General features: G+C 55.1%; 1 protein-coding gene across 4 annotated transcripts; it reads right to left on the bottom strand.

Moving 5' to 3' along the window:
• Positions 1–1,649: 1,649 nt before the first annotated feature.
• Positions 1,650–21,335, bottom strand: TLE2 (TLE family member 2, transcriptional corepressor). 4 transcript variants are annotated; one of them, XM_061190748.1, is made up of 21 exons: positions 21,029–21,335; positions 20,854–20,951; positions 20,412–20,475; positions 19,885–19,929; positions 17,294–17,369; positions 15,030–15,182; positions 14,855–14,931; positions 14,439–14,622; positions 14,076–14,095; positions 12,836–12,943; positions 12,438–12,482; positions 11,715–11,864; positions 10,066–10,204; positions 9,068–9,228; positions 7,907–7,983; positions 6,893–7,142; positions 6,216–6,463; positions 5,939–6,086; positions 4,211–4,361; positions 3,335–3,411; positions 1,650–1,945 (listed from the first exon to the last, which is right to left on the bottom strand). In XM_061190748.1, the coding sequence occupies exons 1-21, from the start codon at positions 21,050–21,052 to the stop codon at positions 1,838–1,840; spliced, it is 2,403 nt and encodes an 800-aa protein (XP_061046731.1). In that variant the 5' UTR covers positions 21,053–21,335; the 3' UTR covers positions 1,650–1,837. The 4 variants fall into 4 exon arrangements, with proteins under 4 accessions (XP_061046731.1, XP_061046729.1, XP_061046728.1 ...); XM_061190746.1 differs by lacking the exon at positions 15,030–15,182 and having other exon boundaries at positions 14,439–14,619; positions 14,855–14,929; positions 17,307–17,369; XM_061190745.1 differs by lacking the exon at positions 15,030–15,182 and having other exon boundaries at positions 14,855–14,929; positions 17,307–17,369.
• Between the last annotated feature and the right edge of the window lie 4,126 nt (positions 21,336–25,461).

Consider the following 25,461-nt stretch of genomic DNA (forward strand, 5'->3'; position numbering starts at 1 on the left):
GCAACTGGACGTAGAGCCCTTCTTTTTTTTTTTCTTTTTTGTTTTTGGCCACGCCACGCAGCATGTGGGATCTTAGTTCCCCAACCTGGGATGGAACCTGGGTCACGGCAGTGAAAGCATGAAGTCCTAACCACTGGACCGCCAGGGAATCGCCTGGAGCCCTTCTTTCTGCTCCACTGAGCTCATCTAATCTCATGGAGAGATGTTTCCCAGCCCTGCCTGCACAGTCCCAGGGATGGGGTCCTTGGTCCTTCCCAAGTTACCTGTGTCCCGTTAGGTCAGTGCTTCTCACCTGGGGGTGAGTCTAACCCCCAGGGGACACTGGGCCATGTCTGGGGACAAATGTGGTTTGTCACGACTCGGAGTGCTCCTGGCCTTGAGGGGTTGGGGGCCAGGGACGCTGCTTAGCACCCCACAATGCCTGGGACGGCCCCACAACCAAGAATTATGCAGCCAATGTCAGCTGTGCTGAGGGGAAGAGACTAGTTTACAGGGGTGGCTCTTGCTGGCCAGCACTTTTCCACCCTCTCAGTAGGGCTCTGAAATCACCATTTGCTCACCCCGTCCTTCTGGGATGAGCAGCATCCCGGGTGGCATCAACGGGTCTGGCCTCCCTAACTGGAGAATTATCCTATCTCCATCCCATGCCTTCAGAAAGCCCCTGGGCATGACTGTTTCCAGCAGCGACCCTGCCACCCTGCCATCTCCCTCCAGAAGTTTCCCAGCAGCAGCCCTGCTTTGCCCCCCAGCCCCCTCTAACCCATGGTCCTCGTGGCAGCCCCCGTGAACTTCCAGAACCCAGCTCTGATGGCTTCACCACCCCCACCGGCCTCTCCCAAAATCTGGCTCACATTTCCATGGGCTTTCTCTGCTTAAGCCTGATCTGGAGCTGAGGAGGAAACCCCACCCCCCTGCTCTCCTGACTTCCACAATGGCCAAGCTCTTTACCTCTGAGCCTTCGCACATGCTGTTCCCTCTGTTCCCAGCACATCCTTCCATCACTCTTCCAAATGGCTGTTTCTCCTCCTTCAGCTCTTCTCTTTGCTGTCACCTCCTCTGGGACTGTGACCTCCGCTCAGCACCTGACCGTGGGCTGGGCATTGTGTGCCAGGCTCTTAGGAATTATCACTGAGTCGCAAAGGAAACATGACTGCACCCCAAATACCTTCATGCTCCACCATATTCCCTAACGCTTTGTACATGGGCGGAGTCTTGGGGTGAGTCTGTCCCACGGGCTGGCAGTAGAGCAGATAGGTGAAGCTTTGGGGCCAAGGATGTAAAATCATCCCCCCTGCTACGTTGGCCTCAAAAGCTACACATAGAGGTGGCGAAACCTCCACCTGGAGCCCTGAGTGTCTGCTTGCAGTCGAGCCCCACCTGCCACACGGGCAAGGGTGAGAAATAAACATCTATTGTTTCAACCAACTGAGATCTGGGGGCTGTTTGTTACATGGCACAATGGAAGCCACACGGCCCAAGACAATACCCATTTCTTGTGGTCAACCCCTCAGCATTTCATGCGGAATGAATTCCTTCAGTGTCCAGGTGAGGAAAAAGAGGCTGACACAGCTAGCAAGTGGCCTTCCCGCCAGAACAGTGCCCAGAAAGAGCAAAGGTTCCTGGCTCCTCAGCCCAAGACAGAAAGGCAGTTGTGATAAATACATTTATTTATTTCCCCAAAGTCCCCCTGCACATCTGGTCCCACATCCAGCAGGGGAGGACGTAAGGGGGTCAGCCAGAGAGCAGATGAGATTTAGTGCTCAGAGTAGGACTGGAGAGCGGGTCCTGGATGCCCCTCCCTCAGGAGTTGGGCCAGGGGTGCAGGAAGAGTGGTGTCTCAGTAGACCACCTCGTACACGGTGGCCTTCTTGTCCCCAGAGCCTGTCACGATGTACTTGTTATTCCCAGAGATGTCACAGCTCAGCACGGAGGATGACTCCTTGGACTGTCGACAGGGAGGGGAAGGGGGAGAGAGAAGGGAGAGTGAGGCACGGCCAAGGCCAGCACGGTCTGGTTCGTGCTCCTGACCACCTGCAAGTTCAGAGCAAAGAGGCAAGGAGACTGCCCGCAAGGGTGAGTCTGTGGTCCAGGCTGGGCGCAAGACAGGACTCAGGGGAGCCCAGTGTGGGGAGCCTAGCAGGGGGGAGGGAAGGAGGGTGACACATTTTCCAGAGAAAGGTCCTTTGGAGCTGAGCCTCTGGACAGGTGACAATGCTCCTGGGAAAAGCGAGACCTCGGTTCTCTGGAACAGGAGAACTGCCCTTTCCTGGGAAGCTCAGAGAGGGTATGCACCAGGCATGAGGCCACACAGCACAGCAGAGGGCTAAGGCTCACAGCAGGATTACCTACACCAGCGCTCTGCAAACTTTTTCTGTAAAGGGGCCAATAGTAAATTTTTAGGCTTTGACCTGAAAGCTCATTTAAGTCCAAATGCGCTCTGGCCATATGTCCAGAGACCAAATCAGTCTGTGTTACATCATCACCTTTTTCTTTTACAACCCTTTTAAAAATGCAAAAACCACTCCACATCCAGCAGGATGGCTATAAGAAAGACAACAGAACAAGTGTTGTTGAGGATGGGGAGAAATTGGAACTCTCACACACTGCTAGTGGGAATAGAAAATTTGGAAAATAGTCTGGCAGTTCCTCCAAAGATTAAACAATTATCAGCAATTCCACTCCAAGATATCTGCCCAGGAGAAATGAAAACATGCATGCACACGAGAACTTGTACATGAATGTTCACAGCAGCCAAAAAGTGGAAACCACCATAGTGTCCATCGACGGGTGATGGATAAACACAATGTGGTCCATCCATACAGTGGAATATTAGCCTTAAAAGGGAAGGAGATTCTGACACCTGCTACAGCGTTCATGGACCTTGGGGACATGACGCTCAGTGAGAGAAGCCAGACACAAAAGGATAAATCTTGTGTGATCCCACTCATATGAGTCATCAAATCCATAGAGACAGGAAGTAGATGGTGGGGGCCAGGGTCTGGGGGACGGGATGGAGAGTCAGTATTTGATGGGGGCAGAGTTTCAGTTTGGGAAGATGAGAAAGTTGTGGGGATGGATGGTGGGGATGGCTGCGTGACAGTGTGAATGTGCTTAATGCCACTGAGCTGTGCGCTTACAAATGGTTAAAATGGCAACTTTTATATACATTTTATCACAAGTAAAAACAAAAACAGGCTGTGCACAGATGTGGCCCTCAGGTTGACCGCTCTGCTTTAGTAGCTCGTGGCTGGTGGGGACGCTTCCCTGTTCAATCCCCACTGGGTCCCCAGGCACCTGGTGTCCTGCGGGGATGGGGACCTCAGACACGAAGTACCTGGAAGATGCTGGCTCCATATGGCGTCCTCCAGGCATTGAGCAGGTTGTCTTTCCCGGTGCTCACGAACCACCGCCCTGGGGGAAGGAGGGCAGGGAGTTCAGGAGCGGGGCAGACTGGAGGAAGGCAGGGCTGGGGGCTGTAGGCAGAGGCCGGGCAGCCTGGTCTGGCCTCTCTTCTCGCTCCCTTTCTCACACCTCTGCCCGTCTCTGGGGGACAGGAGGCCCCTTAGCTGATGCTCGAGCTTCCCCCCCACATTCCAGATACTGAAGCCAAGACCCCAAAGGGCTCCAACTGGCCTTCAAGAAGGGGGAGCCCCAGGAGAATGTTGCCAGATAATAACAGGGTGCCCAGTTACATTTGATTCCGAGATCAACCACACATCATTTTTAGTACCAGTGGGTCCCATATAGTACATTATCTGTTTGTTCGGGTTTTTTTTTTAAGTATATGTAAGTTCCATGAAATACTTGGGACATATCTATACTAAGAAAAAAAAAAAAATTTTAGTGTAAGTATAGCCCATGCAATATTTGAGATATACCTGCACTAACACATTAGTTGCTTTTTAGTATAAGTATGTCCCACGTATTTGGGGGACATACTTATGCTAATAAATTATGTGTTGTTTAGTGTAAGTATGTCCCACAAAATACTTGGGATATACTTACTTATGCTAACAAATTCTTTGTCCTTTAGAGTATGTCCCATGCAATAATTAGAATGGGACAAGTAAGGAATGATTGTTGTTTACCTAAGATTCAAATTAAACCAGGGACCCTCTTTTTCTGTCATGGGTTTTTTTTGTTGTGGTTGTGTTTTGGCAACCCTGCCCCAGCGCCCCGGAGTCCCCACCCCAGACCGGCAGACACACACCACAGGAGGCAAATTTGAGGGAGAGCACACAGCTCTCGTGAAGATGCAGCTGGTATTTCTCGGGCTTTCGGACGTGCAGGATCTCCACGTTGCTGCTCTCCATGCCGACCGCCAGCCAGTCCTGGTTGGGGCAGTGGCCCAGGGAAAAAATCTGGGGGTGAAGAGGGAAGAGAGGAGATGAAAAACCCCTTGGGATGTGGGGGGGATGCCCAGAGCTGGGGGGCCAGGGCGGGGAGGGGAGATGTCCAACACTCTCCCGCTGCAGCTCCCGCGTGGAGAAGCAGCTGGCCCTAGGCCTGGAGTGCAGCAGGCAACTGCGTGTTGAATCATTAATATTAATCAGAATTACATGGAACCCTGGGGCCTCATATCCATTATCTGCTCTGAACGCACAACAGCTCTGGGAGGGAGGGAGGGAGGGAGGGGGCGAAGCCAGCAAGGACAGTAGCTCCCCTTTAGCAGATGGTGGAAGGGAAGCTGACGCCACATCCAGCTCCAGGTCACATAGCAAGTCCATCAAAGACCAGGCCTTCTGACTCCCAACTTGGAACTTTCCCCACTTGCCAACATCAATTTTTACTTTGATTTGAAAGTACGCGGTGGCTTCATCAGTCTGTGCCCCATGCCCAGCACCGCACAGAAAGGCGTAAGACCCTCACCCATCCTAAGCCTCTCAAAGTCTTACTGACAAATGAGACATGTGTGGAAAGAACCATAAATTCACAGCAAAGCCTGGAAGGTTTCACATGTTCCTGGCCATATAGAAGTGTTCCTGTATGAAGAAGCGCCCGGTGGGATGCGAGATATTCACCAGGGGATCACCAGATACGTATGCCACCCATCTAAATTTTGGGGACACGGGATGGACAACTATACCCACCTGCACCCCTGATTTCCCTATCAAAGGAAGCTTCAAGCTAAAGAGAAGGTAAAAAAAGAGTTTGGGGGCTAGTGCCCACCAGATTTCAAGGAGGGGGCAAATTGGAGATGGGTTTTGAAGGATGTGTAGGAGTTTACCAATGGGAGAAAGGAAAGGAAAGGCATGTCAGCCAGAGGGAACAGTAAGTGGGGAGGTCCAGAGGTATCACAGGGCATGGTGTGTGTGAGACTAGAGCACAGAGGTCTTAAAAGAACAGGCCAAGGAGCTCACAACCTGCCCCCAAGGCAATGGGAGACAGGATCTGGGTCCAGGGTATCTGGAGACCTGTCCTTGACTCTTTGCTCAGCCCTGGGGAGCCCCATGATTCTGTCCAACCCCTTCACCACATCCTTCAATCTGGCCTTCCACAGCACCCCCAATAGAGACCTCTCTGTGTCCGGCTCCTATCTGTCCCCTGGGGTCAGCAGCTCCCCCACGATGAGTCCCGGTGTGGGGCGGTGGTCAGGAGCTCTCAGTAGGGTCAAGGGGTTGAAGGCTGGGAGGAGAAACCAGCTACACAAGAGACAAAGGAACAGAGGAATGGCTTGGCAAGAGCATCTGGGAAGATGATCTGAGGGTCTTAGTAGCCCCACAGCTCGATACGAATCAGCTCCTTTGTGCTTCCCTGTGCTGTCTTTGAAGAATTAAAGAGGAAGGTCTGTGGATTTGTCTCAAGGACAAGAAAGATGGACACAGAGAGCAGGTAGTTGGTCCTGCCCGGCATCTGGAAGTGGGTGCCTCAAGGGGCGAGGAAGGGAGGCCAGATTCCTGGAGCTTGTGTCCCCCTTCTGCCAGATCCCGTGCAGCACCTGGGAGCTGAAGTCATGCTGCTGCAGCTGGCGGCCCTCCCGCAGGTCCCAGCAGCGCACGGTGTTGTCCAGGCCCCCTGTCCAGAGCCGAGTGCCGTAATCAGAAATGTCGATGCAGCTGGCCCCATCCGTGTGGCCCTGGAATTGCCTGGAGGAAGGAGGGCCCAGGTGTCCATCCTGGAGGTGGTGCTGTTTCAGCATCCTCCCAGGCCGCTCCCACAGCACAAAGGGGAGATGGCAGGGGCTTGCCCGAGGTCACAGGTCACCGGCCACCCACCTGACCATGGTCTGGTTCTGCAGGTCCCAGACCACGATGTTGCCGTCGCTGCAGCAGGAAAAGCAGACCTTGGCGTCGGGGCTGACGGCCAGGGCGTAGCAGGCGGGCGCCGAGGAGGTCAGCTCTGCCTTGATGCGAGGGGTGGGGGCCGCCAGGTCCCAGATGGACAAGGTGCTGGCCTCACCACCCACTATCAGACTCCGGCCGTCCGGCAGCAGCTTGCAGGAACGAATGTAGTTGTCCCGGTTCTGGGAGGGGAGAGAAGCAAGGGCGTGGGGTAGGACCCTCAGCCATGCCTGCCGGAGCCCAGCTGAAGAAGCCACCCCAGTTGGCCTGTAAGCTCTGCCCCTGGTTGGCCTATAAACTCCACCCTATTGGCCTTAATCGCCAATCCTGTTGGACTGTAAGTTCCACCCTCATTAGCCTATAAATCCTGCCCCTGGTTGGCCCATAAGCTCCACCCCATTGGCCTATAAGCCCCAACCCTGTTGGGCTATAATCTCCACCTGTGGGTGCCCTAAGAGCTCTGCCCCAAATTGGCCAACAAGCCCCACCCTGGTTGGCCTATAAACTCCACCCATTGGCCTATAGCCCCACCCCTAGGTGGCCTGTAAGGTCCACCCGGGTCGGCCTATAAGCCCCGCCCCGCTGGCCTGCAAGCTCCGCCCCGCCCTCACCAGGCAGTCCAGCTGGGCCACTGGCGTCTTGGCGCCCGGCTGGCCCACGTCCCACACCTTCACACAGCCCTTGCCGCCCGTGTACACATGCTGCGTGGAGCCGCTGATGGTGACCGCGCAGACCACCTCGCCGTGGGCCAGCGTGTGCAGCTGCCGCGCGTGCCGCGGGATGCCGGCGCCCACCAGCGCGTCAGAAGGGAAGGGCACCGGCTGCATCTGCCCGTCCGCAGACACATGGAAGGAGTACGCCCTGGACGGGAGGTGGGGCATGACGCACGGGGAGCCGGGACCCTCCCCACCCTCACCCCCCTGCCTGTGCCCCCCTGCGTTTAGGGACAGGGCCCCAGGATCAAAGGTCAGCGTGACACTGAAGAGGAAGGGGTCCGGCCGTGGGCTGGTGCATGGTAAGCAAGCACTTAGTGAATCTCCGTGGAACAGAGGATCCAGGAAGATGCCTTGTGAGCTCCAGAGAACGCAGTCCAATAGCAGCCACCAGCCACAGGGCCAGTTAAATTGAAAGAAATTTACAATTACAGTTCCTCAGTCGCAGTGACCACATTTCAAGTGCTCAAAAGCCACAGCTGGCTGATGGCAATCAGATTGGACAGCTGTAAGTGTAGAACATTCCCGTCACGGCAGAAAGTTCTACTGATCTTGGGGCCAGGTCATTCTCTAGGGTGGGGCAGTCCTGTGCATTGAAGGGTGTTGAGTAGCATCCCTGGCCCCCACCCACTACAGGCTTGAAGCACTTGGGTGTGACAACCAAAAATATCACCAGACATCACTTAATGTCCTGGGGTTGGGGGGTGTGGTAAGGAAGCACAAAATCTACCCCCTGCTGAGAACCACTAGTGTAGGCTTTGCTTGTTACATAACCCTCTATCCAGAGAGCAACTCCGGGAGCCCCGATTATCTTACAGAAGAGACTTTCTGGAAAGGCAGAAGGGAAGCCCAACACCCACCCCACAATGTAAGCACCTGAGAGGAGGCAGGGAGCCCCACCCTGGTACTCACGGCTTTCCCCCAGGGATGGTGGGCAGGGAGGAAGAGATGGACGACCCTCGGAGATGTGGATGAGACTCAAATGCCATCTGCCAAAACGCCAACCGGGTGTCATGGGCGGATGACTCAAACCCACAACTGCCCTCTCCCATGCTCATTTGCCATATTCCTCTCTGTTTATCAGAGAACACCCCCCCCCAATTTGTTTATCAGCCCCTCCCCAAGAAAGGGGAGATGCCCTTTCCTTTATCCATCCTACAGATGGGAAAGTGGAGGCTTTCACATGAGGGAACCCCAAGGTCTCTGGCTGGGGAATCCTATGGCCCCAGAGGTGGAAGGATCCTGATGAATCTTCTGTCCAATGCACAGAACAGGGGTCAGCAAACTCTGGCCCCCTGCTTGTTTTTGTAAATAAAGTTTTATTGGCACACAGCCACACCCATTCCTGTATATGTTGTCTATGGTGGCTTTTGAGCTATGAAAGCAGAGTTGAGTAGTTGTGATAGGGATCAACTGGTCTGCAAGGCCAAAAATACTTACCATCTGGCCCTTTACAGAAAACATTGCTGACCCCTGTTCTACAACTCCCTGTGCAAGTGCCCACCCAGCCTCAGGCCTTGAATAACTCCAATGACAGGCATTTTATTCCCTCTGGAGGCATCTATACCCACTTCAGGATGGCTCACTCTAGCAAGCATCCGTCCCAGTACTGCCCTCTGGGGCCCACGCAGACCCTGTCTCCTCCCCCTGCCCCAGCTCAGGAGTCTCATGCCTCTCCTTCAACTCTTCCCCATGGTACATCACTTCCAGTTCTCTCCCTGGGGTAGTCCTTCCTCTACAATCTACCAGAATCACCAAAGTCCCTTAAAAATCAGGGCAAACAACTGTACACCAGGCTGAAGGGGACCCTCACATCCCATGGCTGAGGTTCTCTGGTTCTCTTAACACAACATAATCACAGTTGCTCTTTCCACAGTCACAGGTGCTTATTTGTATTAAGCTTGTGGGGCTACTGAGACCCTCAGATCGTCTTCCCACATGCACTTGCCAAGCCAGGACTTTCCTCCCTTTCCCCATTCCCTGGTCTCTCTGTGTGTACCTGGTTTCTCCTCCCAGCCCCCAGCCCCTGGGCCCTGCTCACACCTCCTGGCATCTCCCACCCTGAGGACTCACCATGGGGGAGCGTCCATACATCACAGAGCCGCTGACCTGGGGGGACAGGTGGAGGCTGACGTAGGAGCTGGGCACAGAGAGGTCCCCATTAAGGGCGCTGTGGGAGCCCAGGCTGAAGGATGTGGTGAAGGGACTGGACAGGGTCAGGGGACTCCTCAGGGCTGAGAGAGAAGAGACAAAGACAGATCTTCAGACACGTTGGATCCAGATCCTGCCTTCCACTGCCTTGGGGGAGCTCCAGGGCTCTCATGCTCTGGCCCAGCATCCATCATACCCTGTCCTATCTCCAGACATTTACAGATGCTGTTCCCTCTGGCCAACAAGCCTTTCCTTTTCCTTTTTCAGTTGTTGAACTCTTACTCATCCTTCAAAACCCAGACTCAATGTCCAGCAACATCTCAGGAACATCCTTGAGCCTCCCCACTCCACCCCTTGCCTCCAACCTGGCCCATCTTGGGTCCCTTCCTCTACCCCAGCCCTGATCACAGAGAGCTGGGAATTTTGGGGTCTGGGTCTCCTCTCCCACCACCTGGGAGCTCCTTGAAGGCAAGTTCCAGGGCTAGTTTCTTTCTGGGACTCCAGAACCAGCCAGAGCCCAGCCACAAGACAGAAAAGAGGAGCACTGTCATCCCCACATTAATGATGGGGAAAGTGAGGCTCAGAGAGGTTGATCACTTGCCCGAGGTCACACAGCTGGTGAGTGTCCAAAGCTGGCCTGAAACCCAAGCCTGTCTAACTCCAAAGCTTGTCTCTCCAGCACTGGGCTGAAGCCCCCGAGCAAGTCACTTCCCCTCTCTGGGCCTCAGTTTCCCCGCCCATCAAGCCAAGACAATGAAGAAACGGAGGCCCAGAGTGAGGCAGTGTCTAGTTCTGAGTCATGGAGAGGGCAAGGCAATGCCCCAGCTGGAATCCACACGTCCTGCCTCCCCCACCCCCCACCATTTTTTAGAACTCCCCGGAAAGGAGGCCTGTCCTGGCAGGCACCAGCAGGTGCTCACCAATACTGTCCGTGGAAGGTGCTGGCTTGGCCGCGAGCTGGCGGAGGTGACTGGTGGAGCTGGGCCCAGGGGTGGACGCGTCCTGGGGTGGGGAGGAGTCGCAGGACTTGGAGGCAGGGGTGCCGGCAGGAAGATCGTTCTGGGGGAGAAAGGGCAGGGCTGAACACCCCCAGGCACCTGGTGCCTTGCAGCCCAAGGATCTGGGCAGAAGGTGAGTGGGAGGAGGGAGTACACCTAGAGCAGGCCAGGGCTCATGCAGGGACACACACACCAGGGGAGCGGGCCCCATAGCCGACCTCCTGAGCATGGGGCCCGTGTGAGCATCTGCACGCATCGGAACACCAGGCGGACGCCTGAGCGTCCACCCCACGGGGTGCACACACGTGCGTGCCCACGGGAACCCAGGCAATCTTGGGAGAACTGCGCATGCGTGTGATAAGGTACACAGGGCAACCACAGGTTAAGGGATATGGTGAATATTCCTACATCTGGGGCATGGTGGGCACACAGGGATCACGAGAGAAGGCGATGCACAAAGTTAGAGGCTGTCGCATCCTTTAGGGCCAAGGAACAAACTCTAGGATGGGCTCTCGAAGCAGGAGAGCTCCTCCACAGTATGCTCCCAGATGCAAGACCCTCACCCAGTACAGCTGGGCACCCCCTTGCTCCCCACGAGGAGCTCCCCCACCGCTGTCCCTCCCCATGGGGACCCTGCAGGAGAGAGGAAGCCGGACCTCCTTCACAGAGGAACAAGCTCTGTCTCGGCTTTCTGCCATCGCTTCCTTTGCCTTTCAAGAAACTTCACATCCTCGTCTTGTGTGGGTTGCACCCTATCTTTCCTTTACAAGGTCACACATTTTGTGATAGCCACACTCACACACCCACGACAGGGAGTGGATGGTGCCAACGTGGGGACCAGGGGGGCCTTCTCCATTAGAATAGCACTGCCCCTCCCCCTCTTTGTCTCCTTGGAGTGGGAGGAGGGCACAAGAGATGCGATGGGAGCCCCAACCTTGGCAGTTGCCATAGCAACCTGCTGGGAGGGGAGGCCTAGAAACCGACAGTCTCCCTGGTAAGGGCAGGGCAGGGGTCTGGGGAAGATTTGGGGGCAGGGACAAACGGAGCTGAATTGAGAATGCCTGGGGGAGTGCTTTTAGGTGGTCCATACAGCTGGCATTAAACATCAGGAGGCCCAAGGAGAGAGTTTTTCTGATATGGATCATCTTTCCTTGCAGGGACCACATCTCAGGTTGGGGCTGGTGTGTCCCCAAGGCCTTAATACTCCCAGGGCTGGAATCAGCCTGGCCAAGCCAGCAATTCTATAGTTTCACTGTGTTTATTTTCACCTGATTTCCTATTTATTGCAAGAGATACTTGGTTTCCACATAAGATGGTGAGCTGCCTTTTAATATTATTTACAAAGCTGCCTTTTCAGATTTACTGAGGTTGCGTAGAGTGAGTCCACTTAGGAAAAATTACTGGACTAATATAGAGGTGGTTTTTAGGAAGGCAGCAAAATAATCACGAAGGGAATCCTGGACCACAACAGCCTGTTTCATTTCTCATCACCCCACATCTAATGTGGTAGAATCTGTTTCCAGGTCCCCAGGATGAATAAAATGAGTTTCAAGGCTTCCCCTACTCCTTACCAAGACGAGCTCCTTGGCTCTGGGGAGCGGTGAGCCAAGGCTGGAGGCCAAGGAGGCTGGACTGTCCACCAGGTCCCGACGGGCAGGGATGCAGATGGGTGCCTTTCCACATGGGGTGGTTGCTGGGCTGGGGGGCTCGGAGGGTTGGTCCTGGGTTGGAGGTGATGATGGGGGGGCGGGGTGAAGTGGCAGGGGAAGGAGAGGCCCTCTCTATACCCTGCCCGTGTCCCACGCCAACCTCTAGACTGGGCACTTAGGACCCACCTTGGGAGGATTAGGAAAACTCCCTGAGCCTCAGTGGACTCATCCATAAAATGGGTTAAATGACATAAGCACAAATAGCAAGGACTATATATGGGCTTGGTTTTGTTTTCCCCCATTGAACAGATGGGGAAAAGTGAGGCCGGGGAAGGGGGTGTCACTCCCCCAAAGTGAGACCGTGAGCCAGGGCTTGAAGCCGCTTCCGTCGCCCACATCCAGGGTTCTCTGGGTCTCAAGTTTCCCCACCTGTGCCATGGAGAGGAGGTCAGCCTGGGGTGCCCCAGTTTCTCCTACTTCCCCTGGCCCCATGCCATCCCCATCCCAGCCATCCCATAGAGAGGGGAACACCAGGACCCCCACTCCCTCTGGGTCCCCCAACTCCCCAGATAACCCACTGCCTGCTCTGTGCCCAGACCTCCTAGTCCTGAGGTCAGAGTGGGAGGAGGTTGGGCCCCGACTCACCTCGTCCACCACCAGGTTGTAATCACTCTTGTCCTCATCACTCTCCTGGGGGGGACATGGGGGAGAGAGCTCACCCTGGCCATGCTCCTGCCTCCACGCCCCCTTACATCTCTTCAGGAGGGTTTGACTGGGATTCTGGAGCTTGGTTCATTTGCTCAAGTACAAGGGAGGCCGGGGGGAGGGGGGAATCCTTCAATGGAGGAGGATGGAGGACATGGAGCTGAGTGTCCAAGAGGTGCTGTGTGGCCTCACTTTACTCCTCTGTGCAGTGGGGGAAGAGCCAGAGACCAGGAGGCATCCTTACCTCCTTCCCAGCTCTCGACCCACAGGGGCAATCAATCTCTCAGGCTGGTCCGCCTCCCACACTGTCTGCCCACCCATGTGTGCCCCCCACTCACATAAGGTCCCGACAGATCCTTCTCCTCGGCTCTCTGCTTCCCATTGCCACCCGGGCCGCTGGGTCGCTCCTCTTCCGCCACACTCTCTGGGGGTGAGGGGGATGCACTCTGCAGAGACACAGGGCCCCAGACTGTGTCCTGGTCCAGCCAAAACCAAGGACCCCCTTCACTGTTATTAGGATCTGTGCCTCAAGCTTCCCATCTGGGAAAAGGGACCTTCCAAGGGCAGACTCAGTGCGGTCATGACAACCACAAATGTCCCCAGACATCGCCCAGGGTCCCCTGTTGGGGGCACTAGTGTGAACTGAGATGAGCTCTAAGTGCAAAATGCATTCGGATCTTGGAGACGTAGTACAATAAAAAGAACGGAAAAGATCCCATTAAAACTTTTATGTTGGGAGTTTGGGTTTTGTGGGGGGCATGAGCCAACCTTGCAGGTCTCCTTGCATGGCCCTGCAATAAACCTTTCTCTGCTCCAAAAAAAACACAAAAAACAAAAAAACAGACTGTTTTATGTTGATTACAGGTTGAAATATTTTAGATGCATTGTGTTAAATAAAATTTACTATTGAAATTCATTTCACCTGATTAACTTTTTTAATGTGCCTACTAGAAAATTTACAGTGATGTTTACACAAAGCTAAACGTGTGACTGAAACTGCATAAACACACACACACACACACACACACACACACACACGAGTGCATGTAAAACCGTGAAGTGGGAATAAGCCCTGTGGGTTGCACCCATGTCTGTTTCCTGGCTTTGATATGGTATTTTAGTTTTGCAAGATGTTATCATTGTGTGAGGGGTGCATGGGACCTCCTTGTACATTTCTTTGCAACCTCCTGGGCATCTGTAATGATTTCAAAATTAAACAAGTTTAAAAAAATTACCTACAGGGCTCACATGATATTTCTATTGGTCAGCACCCTTGTATATGATAAAATGGAGTGGATGAGGGATAAATTAATGACGGAGGGATGGATGGAATGCTACCCAGGCACGCATTCATTTATTCAATTGCAAAAAATCGCTAGAGATGGAAAATTTTAAATAAATAAAACTCTAGTCTTATGGGCATCCCCCCCCCACCAAAAAAAAAGGCTACACAGTGTGAAAGCAGGATGCGGTCTCCTTCTGAGGCCCCTATCAACTCAGAACAAGCAGCTTCAGCCACATGTGAAGACAAAGCAAATGTTAAATAAGAGGGCAAATCCCCCATGCCCCTCAACTTACCCTGCTCGGGGCTCTCTCCACTGACAGGCGGGGGCATGGTGAAGAGAGAGAAGGAAAAAGAATGAGGGGTCTGTATCCCACCATGCCAGAGCGCAGAGCCCTCCACAGTGTATAAAGCCCCCTTCCCAGCTCAGAACCCCCCTTCTCCTTCCAACACCCTTGCAAGGGGTGGACAATCCCTTCCTTGCACCATTCAGATAGACGCCCAGAGAGGGATAGAACTTGCCCAAGGACACACAGCCCACTGGGAATAGAGTTGAACCCACGACCCTGCAGGCCCTTTGGTGAGTTTGATGGTCCTGCTATCCTCTCCTTGGGCCCTTGCGTGCCCCCAGCCCGCGGCATCTGGTGATGTCCACTCACCTCTGGACCCCTCGGCCTCCACGCCTGCCCGGTCCTCCTTGGCGACGGCGGCCAGCTGAGCCTGGGCGGCCAGGGCTCCCGACAGGGCCAGCAGCCCCGTGGCACTGCCGCCCACCAGCCCAGCCGGGCGAGGGGTGAGGGGCACAGGGGGGGCGTGGTGGGACAGCGGCTGGAGCTGCTGCTGCTAGAGAGGAGGGGGGTGGGCCAGGGGCGGGCGGGGGCGGGGCCCCGGCCGTGCCCTCCCCCCCGCCCCCCGGCAAGAGGCTACGGAGAGAGACCCCCGACAGGCAGGGTCCAGGCAGAAGGGCACCCTTGGGGTCTCCAGGGCGGCCAGAGCCCAGGCCAGCTGCCCACCCGGCACCCCCAGCTTCACCACCCACGGCGGGGCGGGGCGGGGCGGGGGCCGGAAGACTCACGCCGATGAGGCTGTTCAGCTCCCCCACGGTCACCTGCTTGGCCCGCTCCACGGCCTGCAGGACCTGCTGTTGGTGCTGGGGGTGGCGGGGGGAAGGGCGCTCAGGAGAGCCCCCCATCTGCTCGGCAACCCCACCTCCCAGGCCATGCCCTCCGGGGTCCCTCTTCTTCTCTCACTTTTTTTTTTTGGCGTCGGGATCTTAGTTCCCTGACCAGGGATCGAACCCGTGCCCCCTGCCATGGGAGCGTGGAGTCCTAACCACTGGACCGCCAGGGAAGCCCCTTTTCTCGCTCGCTCTTTGTAGTTTCTTTCTCTCCCTCTCTCCCTTTCTTTTCAAAATCATGAAACAGACAGACAAAGAAAGCATTTAAGTGCAGTTCAAACTAATAATTAGAAATCGGGGTTTATACATCAGGGTCCCTCCCTCGGCACTGCTTACATGGGGGCTGGGTCACCCTCTGTGGGCGTTCGTCCCAGGCACTGTGGGGTGTGGAGCAGCATCCTTGGCCCCCACTCACTCGATGCCAGGAGCACCCCCAGGGGTGATGACCACAGATGTCCCCAACATCACCCAGTGTCCCCTGGGGGCAGAGTCACCCCCAGTAAAGAACCACTGTACAAATCAGTACCCGAGTACCAACCACCCAGGTCACAAAATACAAACTGGCAGCCTCTAGAGGCCCCGTGCACCCCACCCTCATCCCACCCTCCTTCCTTCCTCTCCCCACCTTCCTGCAGTGATAAAATGTCCTCAATCTGCACTGTTGGATACGGAAGCCACATGTGGCCATGGGCACTTGATATGTGGCTGGTGCAACTGGGAACGGAATGCATCCTTTAATTTAATTTAGTAGAAATTTACATGTAAATTTAGTGTAATACGTTTTAAAAGAAATATAAATTAATACAAATGTAAATGGCCACACATGGCTGGTTGCTCCTGTGTGTGTTCTAAGGCCACTTGTGCACCTGCAACTACCCAGGATGGGGATTTGGGCTGTGTGACACCACTAAGGAGGTGTCAGGGTGCTAACCAGGCGCTCCTGTACAGGTCATGCCTGTGAGTGTGTGTCCAGGCCAGGGATTAGTACATTTTGACTGTAAAGGGCCAGAGAGTCAATATTTTCAGTTTTGCAGGCCAGAGGGTCTCTATGGAAACTCCTCAACTCTGCCATTTTATGGGGAAAGCTGCCATAGACAATAAGGCCATGAGTGGGCGTGGCTGTGTGCCAATAAAACTTTATTTACAAAACAAGTGAAGGGCCTGGTAACTTGGCCCTCGGGCTATACTTTGCTGACTCCTAGTCTAGAAGCATGGAATTTGCTGGGGCACACATGTGTGTCTTAATTCAATCCTTCCTAAAGTCTTTTTACCCTGTTTCCTGTGGTTTTGGCCTTTCTCACTCTGGGCCACCTTGTCCCCATCCTGGGCTTTCAGACACCATCTCTAAGTCTGGGACCAGACAGAATCTCACTTCATCCCAAGAGCCCAGAAACCTCAGATTCAATGAGGTCCAAACCAAGAGGAGCACCTTTCCCTTTTTTTGGTCCCCAACACAGTGAGGGCCCCCCTGTATCCACCCTGTGTCAGAATCCATCCTCTTGTCTCTCTGGAGACAGGATGCTCCAGATGGAAGCAGGAACAGGGGATGCAAAGGTCCTGAAGAACTTGGGGCATTTGCACAAGGGCTAACTTTATTTTTTTAAGTTTCAATGAAGTGCTCATACTCTATTGTTTTATCTGCCCTGTTCCACCTTTTTGTACTATTGTGGTTACAAATACGTAAGAGTTACCCTTTTAACCACCTTTAAGTGCACAGCTAAGTGGCATTAAGTACATTCACATTGTCCTGCGACCAGCCCCACCATCCATCTCCAGAACTTTCTCATCTTCCCAAAAGGAAACTCTGTCCCCAGGAAACACTGACTCCCCACCCCCCTCCCCCAGCCCCTGGCCCCCACCATCTACTTCCTGTCTCTATGGATGTGATGACTCTAGGGACCTCAGGTGAGAGGAATCAGACAGTATTTGTCCTTTTGTGACTGGCTGATTTCACTCAACATAATGTAGGGACAAAGTACTAAGGACTAATTTTTGTTGGGTGTTTACTAAGCACCCAGCATCATCTTCACCACCTTGTATGTATCAACTGTTCTAAATTTCATGACAGAGGCACAGAGAGGGCAAGCCACTAGCCCAAGGCCACACAGCCAGGACTTGGACTGAGGCAGCCTGGCTGTAGGCTTGAGCCTCCCTCCTCCCCCTCAGCCAACACCCTCCCCTCCATCCCTAAGGCCCCAGCCCAGCCAGTGCCCAGGCCCCCAGGCCACCCAGCAGAACCTAGGCCACCCAGCAGAACCTAGGCACCACCAGTGCCTGTGGCATCCAGCCAGACCCCCTCCCCCACCCTTCTTCCAGCTCCACTCCCCATCCCCCCACCAAGCCCACTCACCTCCTGCGTCAGGAAGGGGATAATCTGAGCACAGATACCACTGAGGCGCTTCACAATCTCAGCCTGGCAGGAAGCAATGGGGAGGAGGCTTGGAGGGGAGGCTGTCAATCCAGAACCTCCACTCCAGGGCATAACAAGCCTTTGCAAAGCTTGGGGTGAGGGGCCTGTCACCCGCAGGTGCAAGTGTGGGGCACGGGCTCCGGGATAGACTGAGAGCCTGGTGAGGACACCATCCATCTGATGTCCAGGGCAGCCTTGAGCCGGAAGACAGGACAGACAGATACACCACCCACCAGACCCACTCAACAGAGATTTCCAGAAAGCAGCTGCGCAGCCGCCCAGCGCAGACTGGGATCCCGAGGAGCTTTGAGTTTGAGCCCTGGCTGGGCCCAGGTCTCTCTCGGGCATGGCCCCTCTCTGGGTCGTGCCTGCGCCCTGGGGCTGCAGTCAGGGGCGATCCCAGAGCACCACACTCAGGAGTGTGATGCTGTGATATAAGAAATACACATTTGGGGGAAAAGAATTTGAAAAAGAATAGATACATGCATATTGTATAACTGAATCACTTTGTTGTACACCTGAAATGAACACAACATTGTTAATCAACTATAGTCCAATATAAAATAAAAAGTTAAAAAAAAAAGAAAGAAATATACATTTGCTCTTTGCCCCAGTTCCTGGCACAGAGCTCCTAAACCCCTAGAGATTTCAGAGTAGTAGAGGCAAGAGGAGCATCTTTTGTTATTCACAATAAGCCCGTTTCACCTGCAGGTGAGTTTATTAAGAGGGATGGAACTTTCAATCCCACCCCCAACCCCTGACCTCCGTTTCACCTGCACGTGAGTTTATTAGGAGGGATGGAACTTTCAATCCCACCCCCAACCCCTGACCTCCGAGGAGGCAAGAGGAGCTGGAGGTTGAGTCAATCACCAATGGCCAGAGGTGAAATCAATCGTGCCTAGGTAATGAAGCCTCCCTAAAAACCCCTAACTGGAGTGGTTTCCAGAGCTTCCGGTAGGTGGACACATGGAGGTGCTGGGAGGGGGCGCTTGGAGCGGGCACGGAAGCTCCATGCCCTTCTCCATACCTTGCCCTGTGTATCTCTTCCATCTGGCTGTTCCTGAGTTATATCCTTTATCATGAAAGGGTGATAGTAAGAGCTTCCCCAAGTTCTGTGAGCCATTATAGCAAATTATCAGACCGAGGAGTGGGTTGCGGGAACCTTGATGTATAGCTGGTGGGTCAGAAGCCCAGGAGGTCTGGACTTGCGATAGGCATCTGAAGTGGGGGCAGTCCTGGGGGGCTGATCCCTGAACCTGTGGGGTCTACACTGACTCTGGGTAGTGTGTTAGGATTGAGCTGAAGTGTAGGACACCCAGCTGGTGTCAGAGTTGGAGAACTGGTTGGTGTAGCAAAAACGAAATATTTGGTGTCAGAGGATAGAAATAGGATACAAAGAGTGTGGTTTTACTTGTAGGTTTCATCTGGGACCGGGGCTGGGCAGGGGACGCCCCATAGAGGCTGAACAGAGGGGAAGCATGTGGGTGGGTAAGGGGGTGTTTTGTCAGCCTGTGCTTTGCCTCTGCCTCAGTTACAGGAGTGCTGGGTGCTGCGTGTATCTGGGTGAGGTTTGTGTCTTCCATCTGCTACCAGGAGGGTGGAACGAAGGCTCCTAGGGCCGGGACCCTATCCGTTACCCTCCATCCTGTAAGGGGGTCTATTTCATGCACCCATGGGACCACACCATGCTCCAGGCAGACAAGCCCCCCACCACCTACACCAGACGCAGCAGAGCCCCCCGAGACCCAGAAAAGCACGCAAAGGCAGGTGCCCCCAGGCACTCCCAGCATACCCCTACTTCTTCCCACCCACCAGAAAGACCCTAGGTTCTGCCCGTTTATTCTAATATTTGGATGGACAAAATCCAAGATTCCTTCAACCTCAGAATCTCGGGGTCCCTTTCATCCCCTTAGAAAACATCAGGGTGCATGGGTGGTAGAATCCTCGCCTGCCCTTAGAAACCATCAGAAAATCTCGAGCTCAGTCTCAGGATCTGGGGGTTAAACTTGGGCAACTGAAGTCAATTGCAGAACCTTCAGATCTAACTCAGAACCTTGAGATCACACTCAGAAGCTGAGGACAATCTCAGAACCTCAGATCATTAGGGTTAATCTCAGAACATTCAAAACAGTGACAGAACCTTGGGGTCCATCTCAGACCCTCAGGATCCATCTCCAAATGTTAGACATGCTGATCTGAAAGGGACCTCTAAGACTGTCCATTTGTCCCCCTCCTGGGACAGAAGTCCCTCCCCAGCCTGGCTGACCTGGCTGCTGGCTTCTGCTATGAACCTTCCTTGACAGGGACGCCTGGCCCCTGTCCACTGCCCGACTCTCTCGTAGACAAGGTCTCCAGAAGTTCATTTTCCTTTCATGAGGCTGAAACCTGGCCCCCTGATCCCAGAGATTTCAGGATAAGACCTCTGTTCCCTGGAGCAGAGGGAGTGCTGGGTCCCTCTCACAACTTCCAGACCGCCGCCCCCTCCCACTGGACACCCTTACCCCCAACACACAGTTACCTGCTTATGCATTTCAATGTTGAGCCCGTAGGACATTTCGTAGTACTGCAAAGGAAAAGCTGTCTGGCAATGTCCACCGTACCCATGGATGTCCAGCTGCTCTGGGTGATGCTGGGTCTTCCAACAGCCCCCAGACTTGGGGGGATCACAGCAGGACCCAGAGCCTCCCAGCTCCTTGGGGGCCCAGAGGGGGAGCCCAGAGAAGAAAGCAGGAACCCCCTCCATTCTCCCCAGGGGAGTGGGGGAGGGGGGCAGTACCCAGATACCCTAGCCCCTCAGAGATGCCCATGAGGAGAGTGGGCATCCTTGCCTTATTGTTCTTAAGAGCTGGGAGGGCCCTGAGAGACAGTCTAAAATCCCAAGCAGCCCACTTTACAGATGAGGGAAAATGAGGCCCAGAGCAGGCCGAGGACTTGCCCCAGAGTGGTACTAGAGTTGGGGTTCACACCCCACGTGTTTCCACTCACAGCCAAGCCCTCTTCCCCACTCTCCCCCCCTCCCCGCCCCGTTTTGACAACCCGCCTTACCATGACATAATGTCGCTGCATTTCTGTCTTCTCACTGGCCAACTTCTCACACTCCAGCTTGAGGCTGGGAAAGAGACGGGGCATCGGGATACCACTCTCCCTGCCCCCCCAGCAGGGACACCCACGGACCCCTTCTGGGCCAGTTTCCAAAGCGATGGGATTGGCTCTCCCCCGCCCCACTTCCTCACACACACCCTCCACCTCCCGCCCCCAGGCCCACCCCATCCCTTCCCAGGCTCAAAATGTCCCTGGACCATCCGTCCTCCTCACCTGCGATTCTACCTGGAAGCCCTCCCTCCCCACGCCCCTGGGGCCCCTCCCTCCTCCCTGCACGCTGGAGGCCCCGCCCCTTCACCCCAGCGGGCCCCGCCCTTCGCCCCCAGGTGAGCCCCCGGGTGAGATCCCGGGGCCCCTGTGGCGGGACGCCCCCGACCCCCCTCACCTGTGGTACTGAGCCTGAAGAAACTGGAATTCTTCTTTGATGCGGTCGCAGATCTCCAAGATTGAGAACTTGAAGGGCTGGCCGGACTGAAGCGGGGTCTGGGGGTGGGAAGCCGCGGTCTGAGTTCCCGGGCGCGCGACCCCCCCTACCCCCCGCAGCCCGGCCCCCCACTCACCGGGTGCCTTCCCTGGGGGTACATCCTGTCGATTCGGGAGGCCCCCCCTCCCACGCCGCCTGAGCTTGACGATATGGGGACGGGGGCGGAGAGGGGGCGGAGAGGCGGCGGCGGGATGGGGGAGAGGCTGGGGTGGGGGACTGCCCGAGAAAGAAGGGGGCAGCGGCGTGGGGCAGGGGACCCCGGAGTCCCCCGCCCCCCGAGCGAGCGCGCGGGGTCGCGGGGACCGAGGGGCGCCGAGGCCCCTGCCGGGCGTGGGGCACGAGGCCGGCGCAGAAGGTCGGGCGAGCGGCGGCCGGTTTCAGAGGCGCGGGCGACGGGCCCCGCGCAGAGCCGCCTCCCTCCGGCGGGGCTCGGCCGGGAGCCGCGGGCAGAGCCGCCTTAAGGTGGCGCCGCCGCCCCCCTGCCCACCCGCCCCGTGCAGCCCCGCGACCGCGGCCGCGGCCTTGGGACCACCCCCTCGCTTCCACCAGGGACCAGCGGGGAAACTGAGGCTCGCGTCCAGCCCCGCAAACGTCGCCCCTTCGCCCTCCCTGAGGGCCCATGAGAGAAGAGCCCAACAAATACCTAGTGGCCCACTGTGGGAGTAGCTTGGTGGGGAGGGGGGCAGTTGGGGGCCAGAAATGGCCTTTCTGAGGAAGTGGGCTAAGACAAGGGTCGGGAGGAAGCAGCCTGCCGAGTGCTGGCTGGGAAACCTGCCTGCACAGAAAGGGACCAGGTGAGGGACGGGGCTGCGGGGCAGAGCTAGGCCCTTGCCCTTTCCTGGCCTCAGTATTCGCATCTGTAAAATGGCAGAGGCAGGGGCTATTTTTAAAGGACATGGCACATGAACAGCCCTCAGCCTGCCCTGGCACAGAGTAGACTCCCAGAGCTGGGAGTTGGGTTCCGGTGGCCACTACCAGCAGACTGGGCTGTCTCCCCTCTCAGACGATGGGCTCCTAGAAAGCAGAGGTCCCAAGGAGGAGGAAAACGAATCTCTGCCATCAGACTGAGGTCTCTCTGAGGGCAGGGGGTCCATCTCCCATCGCAGACCACAGATATCCAGTGAGGTAGGAGGTGGGACATTCTTATTCCCATCATGCTTTTGAGAAACTTCAGGGTTGTTTGTTAAGTCAATCAACAAACACGTGTTGACAGCCTACTGTGGACCAGACACTGTTCTAGGCACTGGAGCTCAGCAGGGAAGCAGACAGAGAAAATCCCTGGCCTCGTGTTAATAGCTGCCCCTGTGTCATTAGGTGAGTAAGCAGAAGCGCACAAAAGCCCTATCAAATTTATTGAGCATCTATGGCATGCCAGGCATCCTTCCAGGCACTGGGGTGGATGGAGAACAGATTCCTGCCTTCTCTGAGTTCAGGGGATAAGGCAAGATCACAGCTTGGAAATTATGGAATTCTGTGTGCATACAAAGAGGAGTTTAGGGTGCAGTTATAGAGATAGCAGAGGGAATCTACTTATCTGGGGTGTCTGGGAGAGACCTCTTGGAGGCGGTAATGTTGGAGATGAGACCTGGAGGATAAAGATGGGCAGCCATGGGAAGGGAGGGGAAGAGAGATCCTGAGGATAAAGATATGAGTGTGTATGTGTGTTAGAGAGAGTGAGTATTTGATGGCTCCCTATTGCCATCAAGATAAAATCCAAACTCCTCCCTCTTCCCACAAGGCCCTACACAAACCCCCTCCCCACCCTCCCTTCCCTGATCCCAACTCCCTTCACTTTCACCCTCATTCACTCTGCTCCAGCTACACAGCCTCCTCCTCGCTGCTCCTCCTGCTCACCTGGTACAGTCCTGCCCCAGGGCCTTTGCACTTCCTGCTCCCTTTACCTGGAATGCTGTTCCCTTGCTTCTCATCATTCAGGTCTCAGCTCAGATGTCATCTCCTCAGACAGGCCCTTCCCGGCCACCCATCTAAGCAGTGCTCACCCACTCCACCCTGTAATTCTCAAACATTGCATCCTATTCTCTCTCTTTCTAGGTCCTATCAGAGTTTGTTTCGTTTGTGTTTTGTTTTGACGTGATTGTGTTTCTTCTTGGGTTGTTATACTCATTATTTGTTTCCCTCGCTAGGTTGTGTAGGGACAGAGCCCGTCTTGGTGCCTGCAGAGACTGGCACACAATAAATGCTCAGTAAATGAACAGGCACTGGCGTGAGAAGAAGAAACAGCAGATTCAGCTAAAGCCAGAAATCACTGGCCACACTCCTGCTGGGGAGTTCTAAGAAACAGGGGGTTCCACAATTCCATGATGCCGAAAGTTCATCATTCCAAGTTTGGGGCATCTGTGAAGTCCTAATTCCAAAACCTTTCCAGGAGGTGCCTTACCTCCCCTGGGAAGACAACAGCTACCCTCTGGGCCACTAGTCCAAGCAGTGGTACCCTTTCCTCATCCTCTTCTCCTTCACAGCCTCTGTCTTCTCCTGGGCCTTCTCTTGACAAAAGCCCTCCACCTGGGGCTTCCCTGGTGGCGCGGCGGTTAAGAATCCTCCTGCCAATGCAGGCGACACGGGTTCGAGCCCTGGTCTGGGAAGATCCCACACGCTGGGAGCATCCCACAAGCCCGTGTGCCACAACTACTGAGCCTGCGCTCTAGAGCCCACGAGCCACAACTACTGAGCCCACGCGCCACAACTACTGAAGCCTGCGTGCCTCGAGCCCATGCTCTGCAACAAGAGAAGCCACCGCAATGAGAAGCCCGCGTACCGTAACGAAGAGTAGCCCCTGCTCTCCACAACTAGAGAAAGCCCGCGCGCAGCAACAAAGACCCAATGCAGCCAAAAAAAAAAGCCCTCCACCTCTTCAAGTTCAACAGCTCCTTCTTGACCCTCATCTCACAGCTCTGCCCAGGGCAGCCTTTCCTCTCCCTGCCCCCATGCCCTCCTGACCTGTTGGCCCTCCTTCCTCTCTGAGGGCTGGTCTCTTTCCTCCTAGGCTAGTCACCTGAATGTCACCTTTGCCCACACCTCTGGTTGCCCAGGCTCTGAGCCACCATGTTCTCTTGGAGGCTTCAGGCATCACCTTCATGAAGGTGGCTCCAAGCTCTGGCTCCACTCCTGGTCCCTACCCTGAGACCCAGCCCTGTGAGTAGAGCCACCAACTAATGGATGTCCCCTTGGATGTTCCCCAGGCCACTAGATGCAGCACCTTCACCCAGACCTGTCTCTCACCCTGTCAGGGCCCACCCTGATCCCCAAAAAAAGAGCATCAGCCTAGCCTCTTTTCTCCCCTTCTCCTGCCATGCAACCCTGCTCCCCATCCACACAGCCCCCTACCTGCACCAGCCCTTCATCCTCTCCCACCTGGACCTCCAGCCACCTTCTCACTCTGAGCAGCTCTCACTACTGTCACCTTCTGTTTGAGTCTGGCCCTCCCTCACTTAAAACCCTCCCATGGCTTCCTATGGTCCTTGGGACAAAGTTCCAGATCTTTAGGCTAGCATCAGATGCCCTGCACCACCTGGCCCAGCCCAGCTTCACTTCCCTCCACCAGTTCAAACACTCTCTGCTCTGGCCACATCAGCCAGATTACCTAATCTGTGTGTTCCTCCCCACCTCTGGGTCTTTGTTTATGTTGTTATCTCTTTCTAGAATTCCCTCCCTCTCCTTTTCTGCCTGGAGAAAATCCATTCTGTCAAGGCCCAACCCAAAAGGCACCTCCTCCAGGCAGCTCCTCCAAAAGGCATCTCCCCCTCCACACACAGACTGTTTAAAGTTGGCAGGTACATGGGTATTTATTCTATAACCACGTCTTCATGGGGAAGATGATGGGGCCCTAGAGAGGACCAGGCCCAGGCCTAGCCTGGGAGGCTCCCAGGGTGGGTGGGACAGAGCTGAGGACACACCGCAGGCCCACCTAATCAGTGCCAGGACAAGGGAGCGCACAGGGCCTAAAGGACCCAGAGGAGGAACAGGAGCTCTGCCTGGTGAGTTCAGAGAAGGCTTCCTGGAAGAGGGGACTTTTACCCATCAGTTTTTAGATCCCTCAGCCAGGCACACTCCACAGGGGAGGGTAAATACAGATTTGTGGATTGCCTGAGAAGCCACAAACACACACACACACACACACACACCTCTTAGTGTGTGTAATCTGCCAGGAAGGAGGAGATGACTTGCTCTGAGCAGCAGCAACCCCAGTTTTGGGAGCAGCTTTGAGAATTTGGGGAGGCTCAGCAGTCTGTGAGATGGGGGTGAAACAGGAGGGGAGGGGGCAGGGCACAACCTTTGAATGACATAGCCTGAGGACATAAACTGATTACAACCAAATGGGTCCAAGATGGCAGATAAGTCGGACAAGTCAACTTCCAGTAGACCCTGAGCCTCAGTATATGCTCACTGTAACACATCAACAAGCTGAATGACACACCCACAGGCGCCATGATAATTCCAAGATCAAAAAGTGGGCAGTGGCCCAATTCCTGGAAATCCCCGCCTCTTCCT

Source organism: Eubalaena glacialis, chromosome 4, assembly GCF_028564815.1.
Source record: "Eubalaena glacialis isolate mEubGla1 chromosome 4, mEubGla1.1.hap2.+ XY, whole genome shotgun sequence".
Classification (NCBI taxonomy): Eukaryota; Metazoa; Chordata; class Mammalia; order Artiodactyla; family Balaenidae; genus Eubalaena; species Eubalaena glacialis.

Coding starts and splice junctions, on each gene's coding strand:
- TLE2 (XM_061190748.1), bottom strand. CDS start 21,052: ATGTACCCCCAGGGAAGGCACCCG. Junction 17,370..19,884: donor ACATTGAAATGCATAAGCAG/GTAACTGTGTGT, acceptor GCTTCCTGCCAG/GCTGAGATTGTGAAGCGCCT. Junction 14,932..15,029: donor CCCGACGCCAAAAAAAAAAA/GTGAGAGAAGAA, acceptor CCCGCCACCCCC/AGCACCAACAGCAGGTCCTG.